Raw genomic sequence first — 27,011 nt, 5'->3', positions numbered from 1 at the left:
TCCTGGTTTAGTCCTGGTTTAGTCCTGGTTTAGTCCTGGTTTAGTCCTGGTTTAGTCCTCAGAGTGTGAGGTGGGTCATGTGGCTCTAACATGTGACAGACATAATTTGGTGCTAGGACATGGAGTCATTTCTTTGTGGTGTGATCCATTAAACGTATCTGTTGCCACGGAGACAAGCTGGTGACAGCAGCGTGTTTATAGGTCACATCTGTGGAGAGGTGACCCAGAATGCATGTTTTTCTAAAGTATTTTTGAGCAATAAAACCAAATTGAATATGAATCAAATACACAAGTTTAGTGGGATATTTTTAACATTCCAGGCATTTTTTTTATTCTTGATTAAATTATTACTGTTGTTATTATTATTATCATTATTAATATTAGGAAACATACAATTCATTTCCATTCAAAATTAAAAACTCTACCTGTTTCTTTGTGTTTCCTGTGAATAGATTTTCCATGATGTCGCGTATAAAGCCAAAGACAGAAGTGACTTGATCGCTGGGATTGATGAATTCCTGGACCAAGTGACGGTGTTACCTCCTGGAGAATGGGACCCGTCCATCAGAATAGAGCCTCCAAAAAACGTCCCCTCTCAGGTAAAGGACAACACGATATCTCCAGGGTAAAGGTTCCACAGTGTTTAATGATCTGTGTTATAATAATAATGTTTCCTCATCACAAACAGACCTGGAGTTGTGTTTTGTTTCATTCACACATGTGTTCATAATCCTGGTTTAGTCCCAGTTTAATCCTGGTTTAGTCCTAGTTCAGTCCTGGTTTAGTCAGTGTTTAATCCTGGTTTAGTCCTGGTTTAGTTTAGATTTAGTCCTGGTTTAGTTTATGTTTAGACCTTGTTTAGTCCTGGTTTAGTCCCAGTTTAGTCCTGGTTTTGTTCTGGTTTAGTCCTGGTTTAGTTCTGTTTTAGTCCATGTTTAGTCCATGTTTAGTCCTGGTTTAGTCCTAGTTTAGTCCTAGTTTAGTGCCCTGCAAACCCTGCATATTTAGCTTGAGTTCTTCTCTCAAACTGAAAACACTCTGTTCCACCTTGTGATGTCATCAAGTGGTGATACAGGAAGTGCTCCGCTGTGTTTTTAAACTCCACACACCTTCATTTCTAGAATCATTTGGATCATTTCAGTCCTGGAATCGCCAATCTGCTACTGAACTAAAGGTAAAAGGAGCTGTTAACGTGAAAACTACCACTTGATGACATCACAAGGTGGAGCTTTGGAGATGTGACAGACTAATAATAAAGTGTTACTCAAACATGTGTGAATGAAACAAAACACAACTCCAGGTCTGTTTTTGACGCACTAACAGCATTATAACACGTCTTAAACCTCACTAGACTCCATTTTGCCTTGGATTCCTCCTTCTTGATTTGTTTAATTTTTGAGGGGCTAATTATGACACAGCACGCAAGTCAACGACCATTTTGTTTTTGGCCCGAGATGCTTTTTTTCCCTCAGAAGGAAGGGGTTGTTTGAGGGTTTTTTAAAGGTCTCCTCAGATACAACACATCTGCGAGTGAAGTTTGACAGGGACTTGTTCTGGAGCGTCGAGGAGTTCATTTCAGTTCAGAGTTGAAGCTAACGGTACAATTCTTTCAAAAAACTTCCAACATTTATGCCCACTATGCAGGAAAAACGCAAGATTCCCCCCGTGCCCAATGGCGTTACCGATCTGGGAGAGTCCGAAGATCACGGAGGACACGGAGGACCGGAGCTACAGCGCACTGGGAGGTAAGTTTTATTTGTAGCTACTCCGTGAGCGCGAGTAAAAATAGAGCCTTTTATCAATCTCTACAACAGCGTTCCTTTAGCGCGCGGGGATTCATTATTTAAGAAGAGTATGTCGCTTTACTGTATTTATTTATAATTTAGTGACGCGTACTGTTCCACACGAACGCAAACTGGTCTTAATATTACTCCACGGTCGTATCTGAGCTCCGATTTGGTTTTATTCATTTTTATTCCCTTTGCTTTTTTCATGCGGGTAAAACCATAAACTGTATATACAAACTGGCGTGGCTAACCTGCTAGTCGACGTGTTCAGTTCAATTCAGTTTCTATTGAAAAACTGTGGCCTCTTTCTCTGTAACTGCTGCCGTCACACTCGTCGTTTTTGGTCTTAAATGTTCGTATTAACCCGCTGTTGTGTCTGTAAATCAAGATATGAACGTTAATAACAGACAAATTACACACGTTCTTTCATTTTTGCACCGCGTTTTCACACAAAACAGCGATACAAACATGGTACGGGGTGGAGGTTGCGCTTACATCCATAAAAGGCTCTAAGTTAATGTGTTAAGTGAGGGCCCCCAATGAAGAACTGGGCCCCCACATAGCTCCTCCAAACAAAGAATGTCTGGCACCGCCCCTGCACAGACCCACAGTCGTTATTGTTGTTTTATTTCTTTATTTCTTCTACAACTTTCTACTCCTTATTCTGAGTTGAATTGTCAGACTGTCAGACTCGTCGTTTTTGGTCTTAAATGTTCGTATTAACCCGCTGTTGTGTCTGTAAATCAAGATATGAACATTAATAACAGACAAATGACGCGCTTTCTTTCTTCTGAGGTCACTCCCGCTTGTCTTAGCAACAGGTTTGATTGACAGCGTTGCTAAGGAAGGAGCGTTACCTTCCACAGCCTCGCTCCAGATTAGCTTTTTGGTTGCTACGAGCTTCATTTGGCTGGAGCTGAACGCTGTGGGTGACGTCAAACTCGCTCAGTCCACTTCTTTATATAGTCTGTGGATAAAACAAAGTGACCTAAGTACACACCGGCATCAGATTTATTCAAATCCGTAATCTGAGAGCTCCGCACGCGCTGCTTTGGTTCGTTTCAAGATTTCACTGACATCAGTTTAACACGCCGACATGACTATGCTTCTAATGGAGTTCATGCATGATACATACGTTTACAGCTATAGTCTGAAACATCGCAAGCAAAGCAATAATATCTCCATGGAGACAAGCACGGGGTGGACTCTTCACTAGAACAGTTATATAATGTACATTTAAAGCAGACTTACTGAACTTTACAGAGATTTAAATCATGTTCTAGTTGATTCTTCTTGTTGAGGCTCTGAAGTTGTGTTTGGACTGATTCATGTTTGAGTTTAATCTTTAATCGACTATTTTCAAGACGCCATTTTGCCGATAAATCCCCGTTTTCACCTCCACTGTGACACGCACCACTGTTCCTTCTCCAGTTTTATTTTCTCAATCGGTGATACTCGTAGGATTCGGCAGCGTCACGTCATCATTTTGCTACAAATAGAAACATTTTTTAAAAAGTGCTGCTGTAGTGTGATGTGCAGCTGTCCATAGGGGGCGCCGACAGCTACACGACTCTTTGTTGTGATGACGTTTACGGTGACGTCAGCTCCCATTGGACACCGCAGTTTTCTAACCCATATTCATTGGATTTGTGTCTTTTATGAAGTGGTTTTAGATGAATATTGTGATTTAAAACGTGTAAATTATAACAGAATGATCCACGGAGATGAGAACCATAGAGACACAAGCACAAAAGGCGGATTTAATGTTTAGTTTGAATGTGGTACAGCGATTTATATGGGCCTAAACAGTGAATACATGATCTTTATTTGTGGATTTATTATAAAAATGCAGTTTGTCAGACACAATAGTAGATTAGATTAGATTAAAGTCGCGTTCTCCCTGTGTAAATATGAGCGTAGCTGTCGTCTCACATAAAAATACTGTTTGTCAGGACAATATGAAAGCACAATAGTAGATTAGATTATCTTAAAGTCGCGTTCTCCCTGTATAAATGTGAGCGTAGCTGTCGTTTCATTCACGTGCTCCGTGTACTCTCCCGGTTTGATTAACAGTGAGGGACGTGACACGGACTGAGCTGCGGTATGCGGCAGTACCTCTTTTGGCCACAAGCCCGGCTCCTCTGCTGCTATCAATGCGGCTGAAAAAAGAAACCCCACAGCATCCCACCCGCCGTTGCCGTGGTAACCGCCTCCAGTGCCCGTTCTGTGCCGCAACAGTGGAGCGTGTCCAAAGATAGGAGCATGAGTCGACAGATTGACTCAACACTTGATAAAAACACACATGGCACGATGCCCTCGTTCAATATTTAGTCCTGACGCTTCCACTCAGGATTCCAGCGCGAGAACGAGACGGTGTCACAGTCTCAGCTGGAGGTCAGAGGTCAGTATGAACGATAAACGAGGGATGCCACATAGAAAACAGACATATTGGGTCTCATATGTGTTAGGGATTAGGTCCACAGTCCTGCTATTTTTAATCAGTCAAAGGGCTTATAGTTAATAATAAAAAATAAAAATAAAAATAAAAATAAAAATAAAAATAAAAATAAATAAATAAATAAATAAATAAATAAATAAATAATAATTGTATTTATAAAGCACTTTTAATTCTATAAAATCTCAGAGTGCTACAATAAAACAAGAACTTTAAACCAATACTAATTGCTAAATACTAAAAAAAAACCCATCAACATCAAGCTTTTCTAAATAAAAAGGTCTTTAGATTAGCATAAAAAAAAAAAGTCCAAGCTCTGTGTGTCTGACCAGTGATGCATTTATGGGTCAGCAGAAGGAATTTTGTATTCAACCCGTGTTGAAACAGGGAGTCACTGCAGTGATTTGATAATAGTTTAATAGTTATTTCAGTTATTTCAACGACTGAACACTGCTTTGTGATACTTATATATATATGCCCATATTACACTGTTCTGATGTCGTTTCCTCGTCACAAACAGACCTGGAGTTGTGTTTTGTTTCACTCACACATGTTTAACGCACAAACCCTGCAGATTTAGGCTGAGTTCTTTCTTCTCTCAATCTGAAAACACTCTGTTCCAACTGATTTCACCCCTGGAATTGCCAGTCTCCACTGAACTGAAGGTAAAAGGAGCTCATCGTCATGACATCACAAGGTGGAACGGAGCGTTTTGAGCTTTGTAGATGTAGACAGACTAATAATAAAGGGTTTCTTAAACATGTGAATGAAACAAAACACAACTCCAGGTCTGTTTTTGAGGAGGTAACAGCATTAGAACATGGATTAAACCTCACATGAGTCAATTTTGCGTAATATAGGACCTTAAATGTGAGTTGCGGCAGTGATCACAGAGACTCCAACAGCAAATTCCAACATAGAAATTCCGCTTTTCCTCCCTGTCCACGCTCAATTTTAAGCTTGTAAGTATGTTATTATGGCTCTACATTGAGGTAGCCTGTTATTACGACCTGCAGAGACTCAGACAGACACAAAAATATTAGTAAGATTTCAGAGTTCTGGACACTGGAGGTGGTAGAGGAGACGCCGAGGTCACAAACTGAACCGTCCTTGTGTCCGCGATGGAGGTTAAAAACTGACGAAGGCTCTGGAGAAACAGTGAGGTCGATGGGAGTCTGCGTTCACACTCGCTCCATGTCATGTTGTAGACACATTGGAGTTTTATGAGAACATTGCGTAACCCTACTGTTTTTTGTCGTCAGGTTTTTCGGCGGCTTTGTTTTGGACATCAAGCGAAAGGCGCCGTTTTACCTGTCGGACTACACGGACGCCGTTAACCTGCAGTGTCTGGCCTCCTTCCTCTTTCTGTACTGCGCCTGTATGTCTCCTGTCATCACGTTCGGCGGTCTGCTGGGAGAGGCGACGGAGGGACGAGTGGTAAAAACAAATATATATAAATATGTATAACTCTGCTCATTTGGACCATACCATTTTTATTTAAAACAGTTACTAAGGATGCACCAATTCGGTTTTTCAGTTGCGATTCTGAAAAGTGAACCTAGAGCAGGGGTGTCAAACACATTTTCACTACTTTTTAAACATGTTAATTAACTGTTTCTGTATTTATTACTTATTCAAGTTACAAATATTACATGTGCATTTGCCTAGATGTAAAAATATGCCTGTGTAACTGCGTATCTCCTGATAAAATGACATTTTAAGACCATCATACCTTAAATTTACCCTGTCGAGGGCTACATAAAATGAAGTGGAGGGCCACATTTGGCACGCGGGCCTTAGTTTGACACATGTGCTCTAGAGATATTATAATCACTTCTGAAAAATTGTGACTCTGACTGTATATGTCAGTAGGGAAAAGTCCTCAAAATGTTGGTTATAACAGGAAGCTGACAGCCATGAATAAATAATGCTGTGTGATTCTTCTCCCGTGTGGATTAAACAAGTCGACCAGAAGGAGTTTTTAGCGTTAAATCTTTTTAAAGGGCCCGTATTACACTAGTTTCTAATGTTACAATGTTGTTTCCTCGCCACAAACAAACCTGGAGTTGTGTTTCGTTTCATTCACACATGTTTAACACACAAAAAACCCTGCAGATTTAGGCTGAGTTCTTCTGTCAAACTGAAAACAATCAATCTTAATCTGTACAGAACTAAAGGCAAAAGGAGCTACCACTTCATGACATCACAAGGTGGAACAGAGCATTTTGAGAGTTGGAGATATAGACAATAGTAATAAAGTGTTACTCCAATGTGTAAGTGAAACAAAACACAACTCCAGGTCTGTTTTTAAGAGGAAACACCACTATGACATGACTTAAACCTCACAAGAGTCAGTTTAATTGGTAATGCGGATGGCATGATGTTACAATAAAAGCAGTAATTTGATTGACTCTTCCATTAAAATCATTATGTAGTTCATTGCAAAGCAGCTAACAATGTTAAACTGACATAACAGAGAGACTTCCTGTGTTTTCAGAGCGCGATCGAGTCCCTGTTTGGAGCGTCCATGACTGGGATTGCCTACTCCTTATTCGCTGGACAACCCCTCACTATCCTGGGGAGCACAGGGCCTGTCCTTGTGTTTGAGAAAATCCTCTTTAAGTTCTGCAAGTAAGTCAGTATAACAGTTCTCTTGGGGCTAAAGATCAGATAATATTTTTGCAGTGTTTTTAAATTGGATTTATTCAGCAAAATTGACTTTTTAGGGCTTTTAACCATGTACTTGGAGCGATTCATGTTTGAGTTTAATCTTTAATCGACTACTTTCCTTTTGTACCAGTTTTCTTATCATAGATTTATAGATTTTTTACACTTGCAGACAGGATTTTGCCCTATTCTGATAAATATTCACCTTCATAAATGTGTTTTTTTCTCAAAGGGAGTACGGCTTGTCCTACCTGTCCCTCAGATCGTGCATTGGCTTGTGGACGGCCTTCTTCTGCCTGTTGTTAGTGGCGACCGATGCCAGTTCTCTGGTCTGTTACATCACGCGCTTCACTGAAGAAGCCTTCGCCGCTCTGATCTGCATCATCTTCATCTACGAGGCCCTGGAGAAGCTGATCCACCTGGGAGTGCACTACCCCATCAACAAGAACAACAACCTGCAGACGCTCACCATGTACTCGTGAGTGTCCCAGTGTGCGCCGGCTTTACTTCTGCGAGCGCAAAAACAAATATATGGGAGTTACATTTATTTCAGTTTCAATTTCCGACCATGAACACGCTCACTCACCCACACAGACTGTATAAAGAAGTGGATTAAGTGAGTGTGACGTCACCCACAGCGTTCAGCTCCGGTCAAATGAAGCTCATCGAGGCTAGAGCAGTTATAGCGGCTAATTTGGAGCCGACTGTTAGTGTCATAGCAACCAAAGAGCCAATCAGGAGCGAGGCTGTTGAAGGTAACGCTGCTTCTCACCCGCACCGCCCGTTTAGCAAGGTGCAGGCTCTTAGCAACGTGATAAATCAAACCAGTTGCTAACGCTAGCAGGAGCAACCTTGGGGAAAAAAGGCGCCTGATTTGTCTGTTATTAATGTTCATAATTTGATTCACAGACACAATAACAAAATAAAAACACCAGGATCATGTAGAGCAGGTTAATACGAACATTTAAGACCAAAATGATGAGTGTGACAGCAGCAGGTACAGAGAGAGGACACAGTTTTTGCATAGAAAGTGAACTGGAGCCAGAGTCGATGGAGCCAAATGATGGCGCACCCATGATCACTTCCTATTTGGAACACTAGGCCAGCACGTTAGCTATGTCCATTTATACATAGTCTGTGGTCACACGTCGCAGTCATACTTGGCGAGATGGAGGAAGGAACTTGCTCAAGTCCATGGCAACAGAACTTCAGTCTTCTAATCTTTGGGTTGATGAACTACCCAGCGACTTGCCTCTCAAATCCAGACTCATCTCTCTCTCTATATGTTTTATACAGATTGATCAGTCTGGTTTCCACATCCTCTGTTACATCTCAAGCCCGGTCAAACATGATCGTCCAATCAGCAATCACATCCGTTTTTTTCTTTCAGTGACACATGTGAAACGAAGGAGCTCATTTGTCTCCTCTGATTTACAAATATAATCACATTTCTCTCCCCTCAGATTAACAGAGTTTAGGCTTTGCTCATTTATTCCGCAGAAATCGCCATGTTTTTCAGCCCCTGTGAGATTTTTTCCCTTTATTATTCCTGATACAGATGGACCATGCGTGTCTCTGATTGGCTAATCCACCTGTCAGTCACATCCATTTGAAAACAGAGAGATGTGAATTCTGGACGACAGGCAACAAAACAACTGCCTTACCTTGTCTGACGTTTTATTTTTTGAACATTTTCCTTCTGTCAAACATACAGAGGTGTTGATAATGACTCTATGTTTTATATTTGAAATTATCTGAAAAGACCTGTGTATTTAAGTTAGTGATAATGTTCATTCTTAACAGGTGCGCCTGTGTGGAGCCCAGCCACCCGAGTAATGAGACCGTTCTATTGTGGGAACAGAGGAACATCACAGCCTCGGAGGTCAACTGGACGAGTCTGGAGGTCGCGGTGAGCCAGAGTAATTATGTCACTGAACGCTAGAACGCGGCGCACGGATGCCAAACGATGCTATTCTGTTTGTAGGTTTATTTATATAGACATAACTGTTATTGGATTTCCTATAAGCCTATTATCACATCACTTCATAACATTTGAACTGAGCTGAGTGGCTTTGCTGTCTCTAGGATCACATTTGTTTTATGCGGATTTTGTTGAGTCATCAGGCTCCGCGAGTAGAGGAGGGGGAGCTGAGCGGAAACAGCACCCCTAGGATACAGTGTGCAAACTTCATTCTGTCATCGTCAATACACATCTACAAAAAGCCCTACAGTTGATGATGATGATGTTTAAACAGGGCCCATTGCAGTTTTCCATGTACTGTACACACAAAAGGGTTGAAACTGGTTCTGTACTTTTGTTTGCTGTGGTCAGGAGTGTGAGAAGTTACACGGGGAGTTTGTGGGAGCCGCCTGTGGAGCACATGGGCCGTACATACCTGATGTTCTCTTCTGGTGTGTGATCCTCTTCTTCTCAACGGTCTCCATGTCTGCATTTCTCAAAGAGTTCAAATTCAGTCGCTATTTCCCCACCAAGGTATGGATTTTTATTTTTTATTATTTTTTATTATTATATTTTTATTTTATTTGTATTTTTTTAATTTAATTTTTATTCATTTATTTATTTTTATTTTTTATTTTATTTTAAATTTTTATTATTTTTATTTTACAGAAAAAATTAAATTTTTATTTATTTATTTATTTTCTTCCCTTTTTTTTTTTTTTTTTTTTCCAAATGTTTTTCAAAAATGTTCTTTATTATATTTCCTTCACAGCTCACTGACTTAAATTTCTTTGACTGCAGTGGCTTGTGTTTGTTTGGTGTTTGCTGCCATCTGCTGGTTGGAGACAGAATTCAAAAAGCCAGATGGCGTGTCTCTTTTTCCTGTTTCAATCTGTAATAACTCTAAATATGAAGCCTCCTCTGCAGACACCAGTGTGTGGTCCTCTGGCGCCACCCTCTGGATACAGTGAGATATGGTTGTAGTAGAGTTGACATATATTTTGATTTTCTTGCAGGTTCGGTCCATCATCAGTGACTTTGCCGTCTTCATCACGATCCTCACTATGGTTCTCGTGGATTATAGTTTAGGAATTCCATCGCCCAAGCTTCAAGTTCCCAGCAAGTTCAAAGTAAGTCAGACGAACTAGAACACAAAAAAGTACTACACAGACTAACTAGTACACAGCCTACTAAGTACACAGACTAAATAATACACAGCCTAGCATTGCCAGTGGTGGATGAAGTACTTGATTTTGTTACTTAAGTAAAAGTACAGTTAGAGAGGTAAAAAGTTACTCAAGAAAAAGTAAAAGTATCAGATGAAAAAATCTACTTAAGTAAAAGTATTTAAGTACCTGTTTAAAAATGTACTTTAAGAGTAACAAGTAAAAGTATTTCACATTTCAAGTGTCGTTCATTTGTTAAAGTGTAAATGTAATGATATTGATAAAAAAAATAAAATGTATTTTGGTCACAGTAACAACACGAATCTGTTTCTTAACTTTTCTTACGAATTTTGTGTATTTATTTTTGTTTTGCTCAAAGCCCAAGCTTGAACTCGAAAACTTTAGTCAGGATGTTTCCACAAACATGGTAAAAATAACCCCTCAAATCATATGAAAAATACTTTTTACTTTTCAGTCTTGTTCAAAAATGTAGTAGAGTAGAAAGTACAGATACTGCTCTCAAATGTACTGAAGTAAAAGTAAAAAGTATCCACTGTAGATACTTAAAAATTCTACTTAGGTACAGTACTTTACTCCTCGTACTTCATCACACCACTGACTACACTACGTTTAATACATTTAAATGTTTAATCCTCTGTTTCTTTGTGAACCACAGCCCACCCGGGACGACCGTGGCTGGCTCATAAACCCAGTGGGACCAAACCCCTGGTGGACGACCATCATCACCTTCATCCCTGCTCTGCTCTGCACCATCCTCATCTTCATGGACCAGCAGATCACAGCCGTCATCATCAACAGGAAGGAGCACAAGCTCAAGGTCTGTGACTCTGTGTGTTTATGTTCAGCTGCTAAAACACCTCCATTTGGAAATCAGAATCAGAATCATTAGACTTTTATTGCCATCGTTTGTGAACACAGTTTACAAACTAGGAACTTACTGCGGTGATAAAGTGCAACATAAAAACACACTGAATAAATACAAATACAAATAAGGCCACTTGATGACATCACAAGGTGGAACAGAGCATTTTGAGCTTTGTAGATGTTACAGACTAATAATAAACTGTAAGCAAGTGTGAATGAAACAAAACACAACTCCAGGTCTGTTTTTGAGGAGGTAACAGCTTTATAACACGGCTTACATCTCCCCAGAGTCCATTTCGTGTAATATCTGACCTTTAACCTTTACATTCGTTTGCATTGTGTTGTACAGAAAGGCTGTGGTTATCACCTGGACCTGTTTGTGGTGGGGGTCATGCTGGGGGTCTGCTCTGTGATGGGGTTGCCCTGGTTCGTCGCCGCCACGGTGCTGTCCATCTCCCACGTCAACAGTCTGAAGCTGGAGTCCGAGTGCTCCGCTCCGGGGGAACAGCCCAAGTTTCTGGGGATCAGGGAGCAGCGGTTCACCGGCCTCATGATCTTTACACTGATGGGCTGCTCCGTGTTCATGACCTCTGTCCTCAAGGTCAGACACCGCACACGCTGACCACACATCTCATACTCATACCGGGATGACATTTACTTCCATATTTGCAAGCCCACGTTGATTTTAGCGATCAACCAACCCAAAGTTTATGTTTCTAATGAGATAACTGGCTTGGGAACCAAAACAGAAAGAAAGTTAAAACATATACACTATGTAAACGTTTCACAGTTACATTATATAGTCTGTATAATCCTTCAGTCGTCCAGGTATGATCCATAGCAAAAGAAAAATTAATTATCAACTGGACAAAAGCTTTTAGAGTGAAGACATTTTGCATTTTGCTCACAAACAAGGTAATGTGGTCCACTCCGTCCAGTGAGCGTTACACTGCAGAAACAAAACAGTTACTTTATAAGAAAATGTACCAACACCATCGCAAGAGCAGCTCAGGACTCCAATCGGCTGTACATCTCCAACTCAAAGACACTAACCGCTCCTTTGAAGATAGTGAGGTACAGATCTGAGCCGAAGTAAAGAAATCTATGTATTTGAACCAGAATGGGGGCCTCAGACGTCTCCTATTTATCTAACGCCATCCTCAGACCTAAATCTAAACAAGGAAAACACTAATGCTAATGCTAATAGCCAGTATGCTAATATGTGTGAGAGCAGCTAAACGTCTTCACTCTGAAAACCTTTTGTCCCGTGACCGTGACAGAATTATTTTTTGTCATTCTTATTGAAAAAGTAATTTTAACAGTGTAATAGTAACTCAAAGTTCTGTTTCTATTATATCGTTTTCAGTTCATTCCTATCCTCCTCCTCTTCTCGCTCTCTCCTCCTCCTCTGTCTCCAGTCCTCCTCCTCCTCTCTCTCACTCTGCTCTCTCTCCTCCTCCACTCCTCCTCTCTCTCTCTCCTCCTCTCTGTTCCCTCTGCTCATGACGTTCTTTTTCAGAAAGTTCTTTAAACTGTATAAAAGTAACTCACACTCTTTCTATTCTATTGTTTTCAGTTCATCCCTTTTCTCCTCTTCCCCTCTCTCTCCAGCTTCTCTGCTCCTCCTCCTCTTTTCTCTCTCTCCTCCTCCTCTCTCTCTCCTCTGATCTTCCTCCTGTCTCCTCCTCCTCCTTCTTTCTCCTCCTCTCATATCATTCATATTCACAAAGTTCTTTAAACAGTGTGATCTCTGTTCCCTCTGCTCATCCTATTCCTCCTCCCTCTCTCTCCTCCTCTGTCCAGCTTTCTGCTCCTCCTCCTCCCCCTCCTCTTTCTCTCCTCCTCTCTGTTCCCTCAGCTCATGTCATTCTTAATCAAAAACGTCTTTAAACAGTGTAACAGTACCTCACTTTTCTCTTTCTGTTCTGTCGTTCCAGTTCATTCCCATGCCTGTGCTGTACGGCGTGTTCTTGTACATGGGGGCGTCTTCACTCCGGGGCATCCAGGTGAATCTCGTGTCCTTCTACACATGTTCATTTAAATAAAAGCTCTCGTTTAAACCGTCTCTTGTGTGAGTGCAGTTCTTCGATCGTCTGAGGTTGTTCGGGATGCCAGCCAAGCACCAGCCGGACTTCATCTACCTCCGCCACGTCCCGTTACGTAAAGTTCACCTGTTCACCATCATCCAGCTGAGCTGTTTGATCCTGCTGTGGGTCATCAAGACGTCCAGAGCCGCCATCGTGTTCCCCATGATGGTAAATAAACTATAAACGTATAAAGAGGGATATGAAAACCTGCTGCTCACGTTCAACGCCCTCCACACCAAGCTCCTCCATCTCTATGAGCTCCTCCACACTGCCACAGCGGCCTGCTCCCTCTGCTCCTCCTCCTCTCTTTAGCTCTGTACTCTCTGCTCCTCCTCTCTCTCTCTCTCTCTCTCTCTCCCCTCTGCTCCTCCTCCTCTCTTTAGCTCTGTACTCTCTGCTCCTCCTCTCTCTCTCTCTCTCTCTCTCTCCCCTCTGCTCCTCCTCCTCTCTTTAACTCTGTACTCTCTGCTCCTCCTCTGCTCCTCCTCTGCTCTTCCTCTGCTCCTCCTCTCTCTCTCTCTCTCTCTCTCTCTCTCTCTCTCTCCCCTCTGCTCCTCCTCCTTTCTTTAGCTCTGTACTCTCTGCTCCTCCTCTCCTCCTCCTCTGCTCCTCCTCTCTCTCTCTCTCTCCCCTCTGCTCCTCCTCCTCTCTCCAGCTCTCTGTTCCCTCTCCATCTCTCTCCCTCTGCTCCTCCTCCTCTCTCTCCTCTTCTTTCCAGCTCTCTGTCTCTGTTCCCCTGCCCCTCCTCTCTCCTCTTCTTCTTTTCAGCTCTCTTTTCCCTCTGCTCCTCTTCTCCCTCTCCTCCTCATCCTCCCTCTCTCTCTCCTTTTCTTCTCTCCAGCTCTGTTTCCTCTCCCCCCCTCTCTCTTTCTCTCTCCTCTTCCTCCTCTCTCTGCTCCTCCTCTCTTCAACTCTCTGTTCCCTCTGCTCTGCCTTGCCCTCCTCCTCCACCTCCTCTCTTTCTCCCCTCCTTCTCTTCATCTCTCTGTTTTCTCTGCTCCTCCTCTCCCTCTTCCTGCTCTTCCTCCTCTCTCTCCTCCTCTTCTTCTCTCCAGCTCTTTGTTTCCTCTGCTATCCTCCCCCCCTTTCTCTCCTCACCTCTCGCTCTCCTCCCCTTCTCCCTTTTCTTCCTCCTCTTCTCTTCAGCTCTCTGTTCCCTCTGCTCCCCCTCATCCTTCTCCTCCTCCACCTCCTCTATTTCTCTCCTCCTTCTCTTCATCTCTCTGTTCCCTCTGCTCCTTCTCCTCTCTCTCCTCCTCCTGTCTTCTTCTCTCAGCTCTGTTTCCTCTGCTCTCCTCCCCTCCTCTCTCTTCTCTTCCTCCTCTTCTCTTCAGCTCTCTGTTCCCTCTGCTCCCCCTCGTCCTTCTCCTCCTCCACCTCCTCTCTTTTCTCTCCTCCTTCTCTTCATCTCTCTGTTCCCTCTGCTCCTTCTCCTCTCTCTCCTCCTCCTCTGTCTCATCTTCTTCTCTCAGCTCTGTTTCCTCTGCTCTCCTCCCCTCCTCTCTCTTCTGTTCCTCCTCTTCTCTTCAGCTCTCTGTTCCCTCCTCCTCCTCCCCCCCCCTCCTCCTCCTCCTCTTTACACGGTGCAGTTTGAGTCTGTGCTTTATTCCTTTGCTTTTACAAGAGTAACAGTACCACATTACAGTTACTCCAGATCAGTATTCAGGACATGTACTTTTACTACCAGTATTCCGTTACTCCTCACACTCATACACTTGTGTTATATTTACATTTCACTGTCCTGTCCCTGTGTCTCAGGTCTTGGCTCTGGTGTTTATAAGGAAACTGCTGGATTTCATCTTCTCCAAACGAGAGCTGAGCTGGTTGGACGACCTGATGCCAGAGTGGAAGAAGAAGAAACTGGAAGATGCTGCACAGGAGGTAAAACACTTTCACGTTCACTTTCGGCTTGAGATGCTTCCACTGCTCTAAATATTCTGGAGTTTGCCTCATTGGACAGTTTAGCGTTTCAAAACTGCCCATAATTTAACGTTCAGACACAGGGCGGAATTCTACAGTGAAGTTGTCAGTTGAAAACACACTTTAAGCTTAATATGGCAATTTTAGTAATGTCTGGGTTCAATATATTGAGTTTTCTTCAGTTTAATCTTTACTAAAGGTCCTATATTACACAAAATTGACTAATCTATCTAATTATCTGTTTGATTTTAGGAGGAGCACAGTATTATCGCGGAAGAAGGCATTGTCCAGGTCCCACTTGAATGTCACTTCAAGTACGTTTTTCCATCTTTTTTAATTTTACTCTGACAAGTTTTAAATCCAACTCTCTCCGTGCGTTTGAACTTGACACATCTCGTTCTCGTAGGAGCGATCCTTCCACTGTGAACATCACCGACGAAATGTCCAAAGGATCTTTCGGAAACGTGTGGAAGAACGTGAACCCAGAGACCGCCAAAAAAGAGAAGGAGCCCGGGTCAAAAAGGTGAGCGTCTTCCACCTCACGACTCGAGATTGACACGCCGCTGTGTTAGATTTAACTGGAGCAAAGATCAAACCAGCACAGATATATATTTGTTTTCAAAATGCTATGGAGTTCTCTGCCTTTCATCCCGTTTTTTTCCCGGAAAACGATGGAAACTACTAGCGTTGAGATGATCTTCAAACATTTGCGTCCTCCCTGACTTCCCACAGTGTAGACTAACATCTCCCGCCTGCTTCTCTCATTCCACTCCTCCCTCAGCTCCCCCTCTTAACCTTTCAGCAGCTCTCATCCCAAAGGTGAGTTTTTCCCGTTCCCTTTGGCACGAACTGGTTGTTGTACTGATATTAGCTGGAGTACTTTTGCACGGAGTAGTCTCGAAACAGGGAAATAATTAACGTTGCATGTTTGGGAGCGACCATGGACTGTGTAAAGAAGTGGACGAAGTGAGAAAACGCCAAGATCAGGAACATTTTAAGACCAAAATAACAAGTCTGACAGCAGCGGTTACACAGAGAGAGGCCACAGTTTTTCAATAGAAAGTGAATTGGAGCCAGAGTCGATGAAGCCAGACACACGCTCATGCTGTCCATTTATATAAACAGTCTATGGGAGCAATAGAAATGTTTGCATGCTAACAGTTTGAGGTTAAATATAAGTTATTTAGTTATTGTCTGTCTGAGGGGTGTAACAACAACATGATAGATTTTTACACTGTGTTGCATTAAATTAAAAGCTTCTTCATGTTAATTTCCTGCAGCAGAACCTTAAAAATCTTCAGAGAACCACATAGACATGGTCCTACATTTCAAATTATCTTCAGTACCAGCACGTTTATTCAGTCGATATCCTGGTTGGACATAGAAACTGGTGTAACAAGACTATTTCCTGGAACGTCTTTTAATTATTTATACAAAGTTGTTTTGTCGTTACTTGATAGTTAAGTAACAGTTACATAACACATTTTGATCTGTTTTGTCTTATTTTAGGAAATAAATGCAGTTTTAAATATTGAAATTGGTATCGGAAATGAAAAAAATCAGATCGGGGCATCTTTGATTAAGTTTATATTCTATTAAAAGCTGTTTCTTCTCAATCTGATGAAAATAATGTAGTTATTATCTTTCATTTGACACCGTTAACTTTCTAGAACTTTCCCAGGTCCCATCAGGAATCAAAACTGGAGGTGCGAGGTTCTAAAGGGCTTTGGATGTAGCTACTAGCCATGCTGTTCCAGTGTGTTTTTAACTACAAATTAACTTAATCTAACCTAGCCAGACCTACAGACAAAATACACAATATGACACAATGAGATCCAGACGTTGTTACACCCCTCATGTGTTTGTATGTCTAATGATGCATGCAAATGTGAAATAGTTATGTTTTCTTACTGTGTGCTCACTTTAAAGTATTTTCTAATCTGTTTTAATGCTGTTTCCTCATCACAAACAGACCTGGAGTTGTGTTTTTTGTTTCATTCACACACGTTTAACACACAAAAAAAACTGCATATTTAGGCTGAGTTCTTCTTTCAAACAGAAAACACTCTGTTCCACCTTCATTTCTAGAATCATTTGGATCATTTCACCCCTTGGAATTGACAATTTTCACTGAACTAAATGTAAACGGAGCTGTTAACTTGAAAACTACCACTTCATGACATCACAAGGTGGAACAAAACACAACTCCGGGTCTGTTTTTGAAGAGGAAACAACGTTAGAACATGACTTAACGCTCACAAGAGTTCATTTTGTGTCATATAGAACCTTTAAAATTCACTCTGTTTTGTCCCGGAGCAGTTCCAGTAGCGGTGGGAAGCGCCACAAGCGGCGGAGACATAACAAGAGCTTGGACAGAGAGACGAGTTTGTGAGGAAGAGGTGGAAGAGGAGGAAGAGGAGGAGGAGGGTTTGCTGGTGGTGCCACTGTGCTGTCTGCCACATTTAAAACAATTCCGTGCCACTCACCTTTGTACTGTGCTACACTGTGTATCGTCATGTCTGTCTGTGTGCTGCTTACGTGTAAAATCTTATTATATATTACATACATGACCAAAAGGAGCATTATAACTGTTTCTTTTAACTATATCAAAGTTTAATCGAACCAGCAGCGGAAGAGAAGGCCAAAACGGAGCCGCTGGATAAACGGGCCAGTACTTTCAAATATCAAAATTTTACACATTGTTTGTACTATGTATGTTTTTTATATTTATATTCTAACTCCTGCCACAGAGACACCACGGACGAGTGGACATCGCACGCAGTATTTGACCTTTTGACCTTTTGCACCTCACACACACACACAAAAAAAAAAACTTTTGCCAATACAATTCCACTGATATCCTCTATAGTCAAAATTGTTAGCGTTTTGGACGTATATTTATATATTCTGTATATTTCAATGTTTTTGTGATAGTGAGCGCTCATATCATTCCAGTATTCCCCAACGCTCCGAGTGTCCGTTCTCCTCAAAAGTCCCTCGTGGTGTTTTCGGGGGATGCACTTGGAACGCTAGCACTTCACAGCTCCAGCATGGCGGCATAGTTCGGGTACCTCCGAGTATCTCCAGCTACTTTTAAGTCTTGTAGGGTGAACGTCAAAAGCTCAGTGTTTTCTGCCTGCGTATACTCTTTTTTGTCATCTATGGACTTTAAATCTCCTTTTCCTCCCCCCATGAATCCTAGTCTGTTAGCATCGGAAGCTAATCGCTAAAGACCCGCGCAACATCGGCCATGTCCGTCTTTGCAGGAACTTCTTCTGTAGATGCAATAATACTTGTTTCTGGGAAGGGTTTGACATGTAAAAAAAAACAAAAGACTTAAAAATGTACAATATATAGTCTATTTTATTCATGTAAAATGTAAAACTAATATGTTACTAACTGTCATGTCGGGGCAGGTTTTGTTATAGACATAGATTTCCATTGTCTAACTGATTGCTTAGTTGATTAGATTGGGTCAAAATACCTATAATATACATTTTTGGACCACTTCTGTGTGGAATTTTGCCTTAAAATATTTAGTGCAAGCTGTAGAATTCTGTTGAATACTTAAAATCACCTGTATAGAAAGCTACGAGTCCAAGACCTGTTGTTGAAGTGTGGGGTGTTTATGGAGAGAGTGAGCGGCTGAGAGCTTCAATAAAGACATGATGATGATGATGAAGATGATGAGGTGATGTCGTGTTGTGATATTATTGTGTGACAGATAAACAAAACAATACATTTAATTTATTTTATTAAGCAAACATCAGTATTTACAACGTGAAAGGTAGATATTTGCAGTTAGGTGCTAGAAGTAATAATGATGATTTACAGGGGCGTCGCACTCGAGGGGGGTAAAGTGTACTGTTAACCCGGGGCCCAGTGCACAAAGGGGGCCCCTCACAAAGTCTGTAATGTGTATTTTTCATTAGACGACACGTAGAGCGGGCCCCCCTAGATGATTTGTACCCAGGGCCCAGAATTTGGCGCTACACCCCTGGATAATAATAATGTAAAAAAAAAAAATTGATTAGTTTGATAAGTTTGTTGTGTTCATGTGTGAAAACATTGGGTTTTGTCATATAAATAAGTAGTAAAAAAAAAAACAGTCTTCTGAACGGCTCTTTGAAATTAACGGGTCTAAAAGATTCATATCCTGTAAAACTCAAATTCACACTGGGCCAAAATGTAAAACTGAGACAAATTCACGGGACAAACTCGATTTGTCGATTTGAATTTTATTGAAAAATAGACTGTACGTGATATGTGATGTTTAACCTTTTCATATGAAGTTTAGTTTTGCTTAAACACAAAATCTGGAACAGCTCAAGCTTGATATTACAAACAATTATTAAATTTGAAATAAAAGACACATCAGTAGTCATTTCTTATTTAGATAAATAAAATAAATTATGTCTCTCTCTGTAGCCTTTTTCCTTTTTAAAGTAAACCTTTTTTTTTTTTTTTACAAGCCAACAAATAAATAAATAAATAAATGAATGAATAATGTCACTCACTGAAAATCCAACTTTCAAACTATTAAACTATTATTAGTCCAGGCCTTGGAGTAGAAAAATGCATAGAGAAAACATATATTCAAGCTCAATTTGCTAAACTAAAATTTACTCTGTCATTGGTCTCAACTGAGCACCAGCGAACTAACAAAGCATTCTGGGATTTGTAGTATTAGTGGTGCATGTGCTCTATACCAGCGGGCCAGCTCTAATGCACATTTGATATGATCTCATAGGACAAATATAATTACACCGCGGGCCAGATTTAGCCCCCAGGCCTGAGATTGACATATGTGCTGTAAAAGAACCAAAGCAATAAACACAAACACGTATATATCCACAGAACAGTGAATAATCTATATATGTTCCACTGACTTGTGGGTCGCAGGGCAAAGCCAATGCCAGCCGGACCCAGAACCCCCGCCCCCCTCGACCCAATACACCCGCCGGGACGACACTCCACTCTGTCCATCTCGCACTTTGTCCCATTTCCCAAGTGTTTCCCTAAGAAAGTGTGTATAGCATTAAAATAAGCACTCTGCTCAGTCTAGCCTTGTCTGTGTACATAACTGTATTTATTGTTTTTACATTTTTTCCCCATTTCTGCCTAAACTTGAGTGATGCATTAAAAAGATGGTTAAATCTGTTTTGTTTTTGTTTTTTGTTTTTTTAATTGTTTTTTGCATGAGCGCACATAAAAAAAACAAATAAAAAAAACAAATGCTTTTCAGTTTCTTAGAAGTCGCACAATATTTCCACTGGAGGGCGTGGGTGAGCAGTTTGTATCTTGAAAACCTTTGGAGGAATTTCAGCCAATGTCCTTGAAGAATATCATTAAATTACGACACCAAACGCCTGATAAAAATGTCTTTGATGCTGATGCTGAACACTGTTGAGTCAAGAGGATGTGACACGTCTGATGGAGTTATCGTCGTGTTATTACGTGAGGATTTTCGAGTAAAAGTTTTGACAAAGCTTTGACTTGACAGTGTTACATGTAAACGTTTCCAAAATTATCTTTCAAACAGAACCCAGGCAGTACAAGCTGATGGGTTTTAATAATTTTTTTTTTACTTTAAGGTAGCAAAGGGGTACCCCAAGGCTCAATGTCAGGCCCGCTAGTTTTTACAATATTTATTAATTTGATTGGCTGCAATTTAAGAGAAAACCTCATACGTTTATATGCAGATGATGCTGTTTTTGTTTGCAAGTGCTCCCTCTGCAGCAAGTTTTTAATGAAATCCAAAATTTCCTCATAAATCTTAAATTATCATTGACAAAAAAAAGTAATGTGCAAGCTACAAATCTTATGGAGCACTGATTGAAAGAGTCACCACCTGTAAATATCTTGGGAAGAGAATAACATTGTATAAAAATGTATTTAAAAGAGAATATTTGATAAACTGTCTGAATATCTCACTTGTTTAACTTTAACACGGGAACTTTTAATACAAGATCTCATGATTATCCAAACAAAGTGAGAGACAGAACATTAATAGTTGTGTTTTTTTGCTAACTACATCATAAAACAAACTGAAGAGTGACAGATTCTCCATACACAAGAACTGAATGAAAAACATGTTTAATGCAGAGCAAATAATCAGTAAACCTTGTGTTTCCTGAGTAAGCGATTTGTGTTTTAGTTCCCATTTCATGCGTAGAAAATAATTTAAAAATTGTAGAAAAAACATTCAATTTCAACTTACACACTATGGAAGAGTTCCTGTGTTTTTGCATTTTAAAATATAAAATAAAAATTGCAAAACGTTATGGCTTTAATTCATAGTGTATGGCTTTTTCCAGGGGTTTTTCCTCCAGCTCGTTCATTGGATCTCTTGGCTCTTCTTGCTGAAACAGGGAAAACGTCGGTGTTATTGACCTGGTTGGACTAATAAGAGTTACGCAATCTCTGGACGTTACCTTTCGCCTGATGGATTGGATGTCATGACCCATAACAGATACTCTTTGGCTGCCATGGAGTCCAGTACCTTGTTCACGTCACTGGTGAAGCTGCCGTCCACGTGCCTCCTGCTGAGCTCGCTGCTGCCCCCTTCAGATCTATGTGTACACAGCCACAAAGTCAACATCATGGGCCCCTTAACTCAGCCCACGATGTTCCAAAACTGCATTCCCGCGTTAATATTCGATCGCTCTCATTTCACCCATTTTGGATTTTTTTTTAACGATTTATTTCAAATGATTAGAAAGGCAATCAGAGGAAAGTTTAGTTGATTTATTTCAGAACAAGCACAATAAAGAGATAAAGCAGAGGATTGGCAGGAAAATGGCACAAAAAGCAAAGGTTTTTCCACACAGAATCACAGTCTGTTCTCGCTGGTCATTGGCCGGTATTAGTGAAGTTTAGAAGGGAGCGAGAGAGAGGGCCTACTCTCTTTGGATCTGTCCCGACTTGAGCCGAGCCACGAAGTCCTTGATGGCCTGGTCCTTGAGGTACGAGCTGACGTCGCTGGTGAAAGTTCCATCTGCGTGTCGCTTCTCTACAAAACTAAAAACAAACAATATAGTCCATTATCAGCTTCTACTAATGCGTTTTAGATGGGAATCAATTCAATTTTATCACAATAATGGATATCTGCAGGGCCGTTGGCAGAAATTTTAGGGCCCGGGGCAAGAAAAATGACATGAGGCCCCCCAATTCTGTTATTTGGTTCAATGAAAGAGAGAGAAACATTTTTACATTTTACACATTACACTAGTGGAACTTTTTCTTATATTTATACTTTTTGAGCAATTCTGTTAACTGGACCAAACGTTGTAGACTCTTATCTTTCAATTTTTTGTCCAGTTTACAGATTTTTATTTTTATTTTACAATGGATAATACCTGGACGATATTAAGGGATTACACAGACGTTTTGAGCTAATTCTGAACCCTTCTCTACAATCACAAAACTATCCATTTAAACACTATAATGCACTTTAGATTATAATGGAATAAGTCTATAAAAATAAATAAATAAATACAATTAAAAATAAAATAAAATAAAATTAAATAAAATTAAATTAAATTAAATTAAATTAAATTAAATTAAATTAAATTAAATTAAATTAAATTAAATTAAATTAAATTAAATTAAATTAAAATACAATAAATAATGAAATGATGCACCAATCCAGCTTTTTCAATTCCAATACCAATTTCGATACTTTATACCTGATATCAACTGATACCAGTGCAGAGACTAAAAACAGCATTTATTTTAAACTTTAAACTAAAATAAAATGAGACAAAACTGATCCAAACGTGTTATGTAGCTGTTACTTATCTCTCAAGTAACGACAGAACAGCTTTGTATAAAAAAAAAGTTCATATTATGAGACTTTCTGGGCCGACTTCGATCAGTAAATAGTCTTATATTATACTCAGAATATCGACTGGACCGATATTTGGAAGTCGATATCTGACCCAGCAATTTTTCCAGTATCAGATCAGTGCTACACTAAAAATAATTACCATGTGGTTCAATAAATGTCAGATTAATCATATGTTTTTTTCTCAAATTCTAAGCTATGGACATTTTTGTTGCGTTAGTTTTGTTGTTTTCAAACTTGTGTGCGATATTCTGGGTTTTTTTTGTACACTCATGTCTTATTTAAGGTTAATTTAGAAGAAAATGTTTACTGGAGCTGTTATGATGATTCTGTGTTTCTATAGCAACAGAACTCGATTAGCAGACGTACGTAGCAGGTCTGCGGAGGAGGCGGACGCACTCACCCGCTGCGCTTGTTGTTCATGAGCCACCTGACAAAGTCCTGGGCCTTTCTGTCCTCCAGGTATTTGCTGTAGTCGTTGGAAAAAGTCCCCTCTGAATGTCTCTTCATGTCCGACACCTCCTTCGGCTCCTCCCCCAAACTCTCCTCCGCTTCAAAACTAGAAACAGAACGGAAAGAGAAAGAGAAAGAGTTTAATCTGCCGTTTCTGTCCTGGATCATGGAGATTTAATAAAAACGCAGACTTCAGACTCGATTTTGAAACTTTAGATTGACTCTTTGAGCGACAGAGAGGAGGAGAGAGGGAAAGAGAAAGAGGGAGGGGGAGAGAAAGAGGAGAAAGGGAAAGGAAGGAAGAGAGGAGGAGGGATGGGGAAGAGAAGAGACGGAGAAGAATTTTAATACAAGATCTCATGATTGTCTACGAATAAAAAGAGGATAATAGAGAGGAGGAGGAGAGGAGAGAGGGAGGAGGAGGTAGGGAGGAGAAGAGGAGAGAGGGTGAGAAAGAGAGAGAAAAAGGAGAGGAGGGGAGACAGGGAAGAGAAGAGGTGGAGAAGAACTTTTAATACAAGATCTTATGATTGTCTACGGCTAAAAACTGAACGATAGAGAGGAGGAGAGAGGGAGAGAGAGGAGAGAGAAAGAGGAGAAGATGAGAGACAGGGAAGAGAAGAAACGGAGAAGGGCTTTTAATACAAGATCTCATGATTGTCTATGGCTAAAAACTAAACAATAGAGAGGAGGAGAGAGATAGAGGAGAGGGGGAGAGAGAAAGTGGAGAGGAGGAGAAGAACTTTGAATACAAGATCTCATGGCTGTCTATGGCTAAAAACTGAACAAAAGAGAGGAGGAGAGAGAGAGCAAGGGAGAGGAAGGAGGAGAGAGAAAAAGGAGAGAGGGAGAGAGAAGAGGAGGGAGAAAGAGGAGAGGGTGAGAGACGGAGAAGAGAAGAGAACTTTGAATACAAGATCTCATGATTGTCTACGTCTAAAAACTGGACAATAGAGAGGAGGAGAGAGGGAGTGAGAGGAGGAGAGAGAGAGAGAGGAGGAGAGATCTAAAGGAGAGAAGGAGAGAGAAAGAGAAGAGGATGAGAGGGGGAAGAGAAGAGGTGGAGAAGAACTTTTAATACAAGATCTTATGATAGTCTACGGCAAAAAATTGAACAATAGAGAGGAGGAGAAAGAGAGGGAGAGAGAAAAAGGAGAGGGTGAGAGAGGGTGTGAGGGAGGAGGCGAGAGAAAGAGGGGAGAGGGAGAAAGATGAGAGACGGGGAAGAGAAGAGACAGACAAGGACTTTGAATATAAGATCTCATGATTGTCAATGTATAAAAACTGAACAATAGAGAGGGAGTGAGAGAGAGGGAGGCGGAGAGAGAAAAAGGAGAGAGGGAGAGAGAAGAGGAGGGAGAAAGAGGAGAGGGTGAGAGACGGGGAAGAGAAGAAGCACTTTGAATACAAGATCTCATGATTGTCTACGGCTAAAAACTGGACAATAGAGAGGAGGAGAAGAGGAGAGAGGGAGGAGGAGAAACAGCGTGAGGAGGAGTGATAGAAGAGAGAGGAGGGGAGTTGGGGAAGAGGTGAAGAAGAACTTTTAAAATATAAGATCTCCTGATTGCCTACAGCTAAAAACTGAACAATAGAGAGGAGGAGAGAGGGAAAAAGAGGGGAGGGTGAGAGAGAAAGATGAGAGACGGGGAAGAGAAGAGACGCAGAAGGACTTTGAACGCAAGATCGCATGATTGTCTATGGCTAAAAATGGAACGATGGAGAGGAGGAGAGAGGGAGGAGGAGAGAGAAAGAGGAGAGACGGGTAAGAAAAGAAACGGAGAAGATCTTTTTAATCCAAAATCTCATGATCGTCTCCGTCTAAAAACTGTCCGCGCTAAAACTGAAATGAGAAACTTCAGCTCTAGTTTTTTTTTTTTTATTTTACTTCCCAAAAACGTCGCACATTTGAATCACATTTAAACTCTCTCCACTTTAATAACGTGAGATAAACATTTACAATCAACCTGCTCCTGTTTTTAACGTTTTAAACAGACTTGTGCAGGTGTTTGTTCGGTTTTGTTTTGTCGATAAAAAAAAGATTATAAGCTGATACAAGTTTAAACAACCCTAACGCCTTATTTACATATTTCTTTAACTATAACGTCTTTTAACCTCTCCACAATCCAACTGATTTTCCACGCGTTTATGTTTTTTATCGCGTAATTTAAAGTCTAAACTTGAAGGCCGCTTTTCCAATAAATATGATTGCATTATCGGGGAGGAAATTCAGCGTCGTAAAGCAACAGCGGCGATAAGATAAAGCGAACAATATAACACACAAAGGCTGGTTTAATAGCCGTAAAATCTAAAGAATAAACAGCAGGTGTGATAAGGACGACAAAGGAGAGTTTAAGATGGCAGTTTACGGTAAAGTTTTAAATCTCTTTCGTGTTTTTTCTTCCGACAGTGCTGCGTTTGTACCTCATGGAGTTGTCCGGTTCCTGTAGAGCGGCTTCCCAGCTCCTCTGGACTAAACACAGGACGAGGACGATCCCGGCGAGGAGACAGCTGCTTTTCATCTTGAACCTGCGCCGGGAAAAACAACAACAACGTGTATTTAAGTCAGAACGAAGTCAAAATCAACATAAACTCTACGCGAAATCCCCTAGTCTTACCTGTTTGCGTTAGACTTGAGTGGATCCTCGGGTTGACGCCGGCGTTTCTAGTCATTCGTGGTTAATGGCGTCTTTTAAATAGTACGGGGCAGGGGCGGGGGGCGAGGGGGGGGCCGATCCCACCTGTTACCTCTCAGGGCATTAGTGCGCTCGGGCTTAAAGTGAAGGTGGTGGCGTTCAGGCGTGATGGCCACTGTTACCGAGGTGTTAAGATATCAAACAGCGGCTCATCCTGGCAAATACGAGGCTACGGAAACCGGTCCATCGGCGACTGTCATCTCTGCGTCATATGTGGACTCTGCCCGTTCAGCTCTAAAATGTGGGAAAAACACCCAGTTATCGCCGTTTTTTTACGAGCGCCAATAAAGGCCGATCAATTCCCTTCGCTCGCGTCCGCTTTTACGCGGGCCGACGCTGAGGAATAATCCGGCGACGGCGAGGAACTGGGCCGAGCTGATCTCCGCTAACGGCCCAGAGTCGCCGCTTGAGGAGAAGATTGAAAGTTAGCAAGACATAAACATGACTGGTAGTGTGTTTATATAAATGGACAGAGCTAACGTGCTAGCCGCCGCGTTTCAAATAAGAAGTGATCATGTGCGCGCTTCCAGCTCCATCAACTCTGGCTCCAATTCACTTTCTATTGAAAAACTGTGGCCGATTTCTCTGTACCTGCTGCTGTCAGACTCGTCGTTTTGGTGTTAAATGTTCGTATTAACTCGCTCTACATGATTCTGGGGTTTTTATTTCACTATTGTGTTTGTAAATCAAGATATGAACATTAATAACAGACAAATCACGCGTCTCATTTGTCAAAACGTACATATATCTAATTCCAAGTCTGATTTATTCAAGTTTTAACTCTGAAAAATGAGGCAAAATTTGAATTTTTGGCAAGTTTTTACTCAAATACTAAATAAAATATCTTAAAATGGTCTTAAATGTTCGTATTAACCCTCTACATGATCCTGCGTTTTTTATTTCACTATTGTGTCTGTAAATCAAAATACGAACATTAATAACAGACAAATCAGGCGCCTTCTTTTCCTGACGTCGCTCCTGCTAGCGTTAGCAACAGGTTTGATTGACAGCGTTGCTAAGCGCCCGCTCCCTGCTAAACTAGCGGTGTGACTGGGAAGGGGCGTTACCTTCAACAGCCTCGCTCCGGAT

At 41.1% G+C, this 27,011-nt stretch overlaps 2 protein-coding genes across 3 annotated transcripts in view; one reads left to right on the top strand and one right to left on the bottom strand.

Annotated features, from left to right (window-relative positions):
• The window catches only part of LOC117383945 (sodium-driven chloride bicarbonate exchanger-like), a 40,424-nt gene extending 22,870 nt beyond the window's left edge, over positions 1-17,554 (top strand). For both annotated transcript variants that reach the window (XM_055227328.1, XM_033981198.2), the window contains exons 11-26: positions 453-599; positions 1,645-1,745; positions 5,505-5,679; positions 6,740-6,873; positions 7,142-7,387; positions 8,713-8,818; positions 9,242-9,403; positions 9,886-9,999; positions 10,712-10,873; positions 11,270-11,521; positions 12,858-12,926; positions 13,002-13,175; positions 14,766-14,888; positions 15,180-15,241; positions 15,334-15,450; positions 17,247-17,554. In XM_055227328.1, the coding sequence (XP_055083303.1) occupies positions 453-599; positions 1,645-1,745; positions 5,505-5,679; positions 6,740-6,873; positions 7,142-7,387; positions 8,713-8,818; positions 9,242-9,403; positions 9,886-9,999; positions 10,712-10,873; positions 11,270-11,521; positions 12,858-12,926; positions 13,002-13,175; positions 14,766-14,888; positions 15,180-15,241; positions 15,334-15,450; positions 17,247-17,319 (2,217 nt within the window). In that variant the 3' untranslated portion in view covers positions 17,320-17,554. The remainder of the gene's footprint in view (positions 1-452; positions 600-1,644; positions 1,746-5,504; positions 5,680-6,739; positions 6,874-7,141; positions 7,388-8,712; positions 8,819-9,241; positions 9,404-9,885; positions 10,000-10,711; positions 10,874-11,269; positions 11,522-12,857; positions 12,927-13,001; positions 13,176-14,765; positions 14,889-15,179; positions 15,242-15,333; positions 15,451-17,246) is intronic.
• Positions 17,555-21,051: 3,497 nt separating this feature from the next.
• On the bottom strand, positions 21,052-25,902 carry LOC117383966 (glucagon-1-like). Its single transcript, XM_033981221.2, has 6 exons — positions 25,845-25,902; positions 25,651-25,755; positions 23,177-23,332; positions 21,831-21,947; positions 21,362-21,499; positions 21,052-21,289 (listed from the first exon to the last, which is right to left on the bottom strand). The coding sequence occupies exons 2-6, from the start codon at positions 25,746-25,748 to the stop codon at positions 21,265-21,267; spliced, it is 534 nt and encodes a 177-aa protein (XP_033837112.1). The 5' UTR covers positions 25,749-25,755; positions 25,845-25,902; the 3' UTR covers positions 21,052-21,264.
• Positions 25,903-27,011: the final 1,109 nt, after the last annotated feature.

The sequence above is a fragment of the Periophthalmus magnuspinnatus genome, chromosome 2, assembly GCF_009829125.3.
Source record: "Periophthalmus magnuspinnatus isolate fPerMag1 chromosome 2, fPerMag1.2.pri, whole genome shotgun sequence".
Taxonomy (NCBI): Eukaryota; Metazoa; Chordata; class Actinopteri; order Gobiiformes; family Gobiidae; genus Periophthalmus; species Periophthalmus magnuspinnatus.
The sequence above is the reverse complement of the archived record's forward strand: the minus strand, read 5'-3'. Positions and strand labels throughout refer to the sequence as shown.

Coding starts and splice junctions, on each gene's coding strand:
- LOC117383966 (XM_033981221.2), bottom strand. CDS start 25,748: ATGAAAAGCAGCTGTCTCCTCGCCGGGATCGTCCTCGTCCTGTGTTTA. Junction 21,500..21,830: donor TCGGGACAGATCCAAAGAGA/GTAGGCCCTCTC, acceptor GTGTACACATAG/ATCTGAAGGGGGCAGCAGCG. Junction 21,290..21,361: donor TCCAATCCATCAGGCGAAAG/GTAACGTCCAGA, acceptor TCCCTGTTTCAG/CAAGAAGAGCCAAGAGATCC.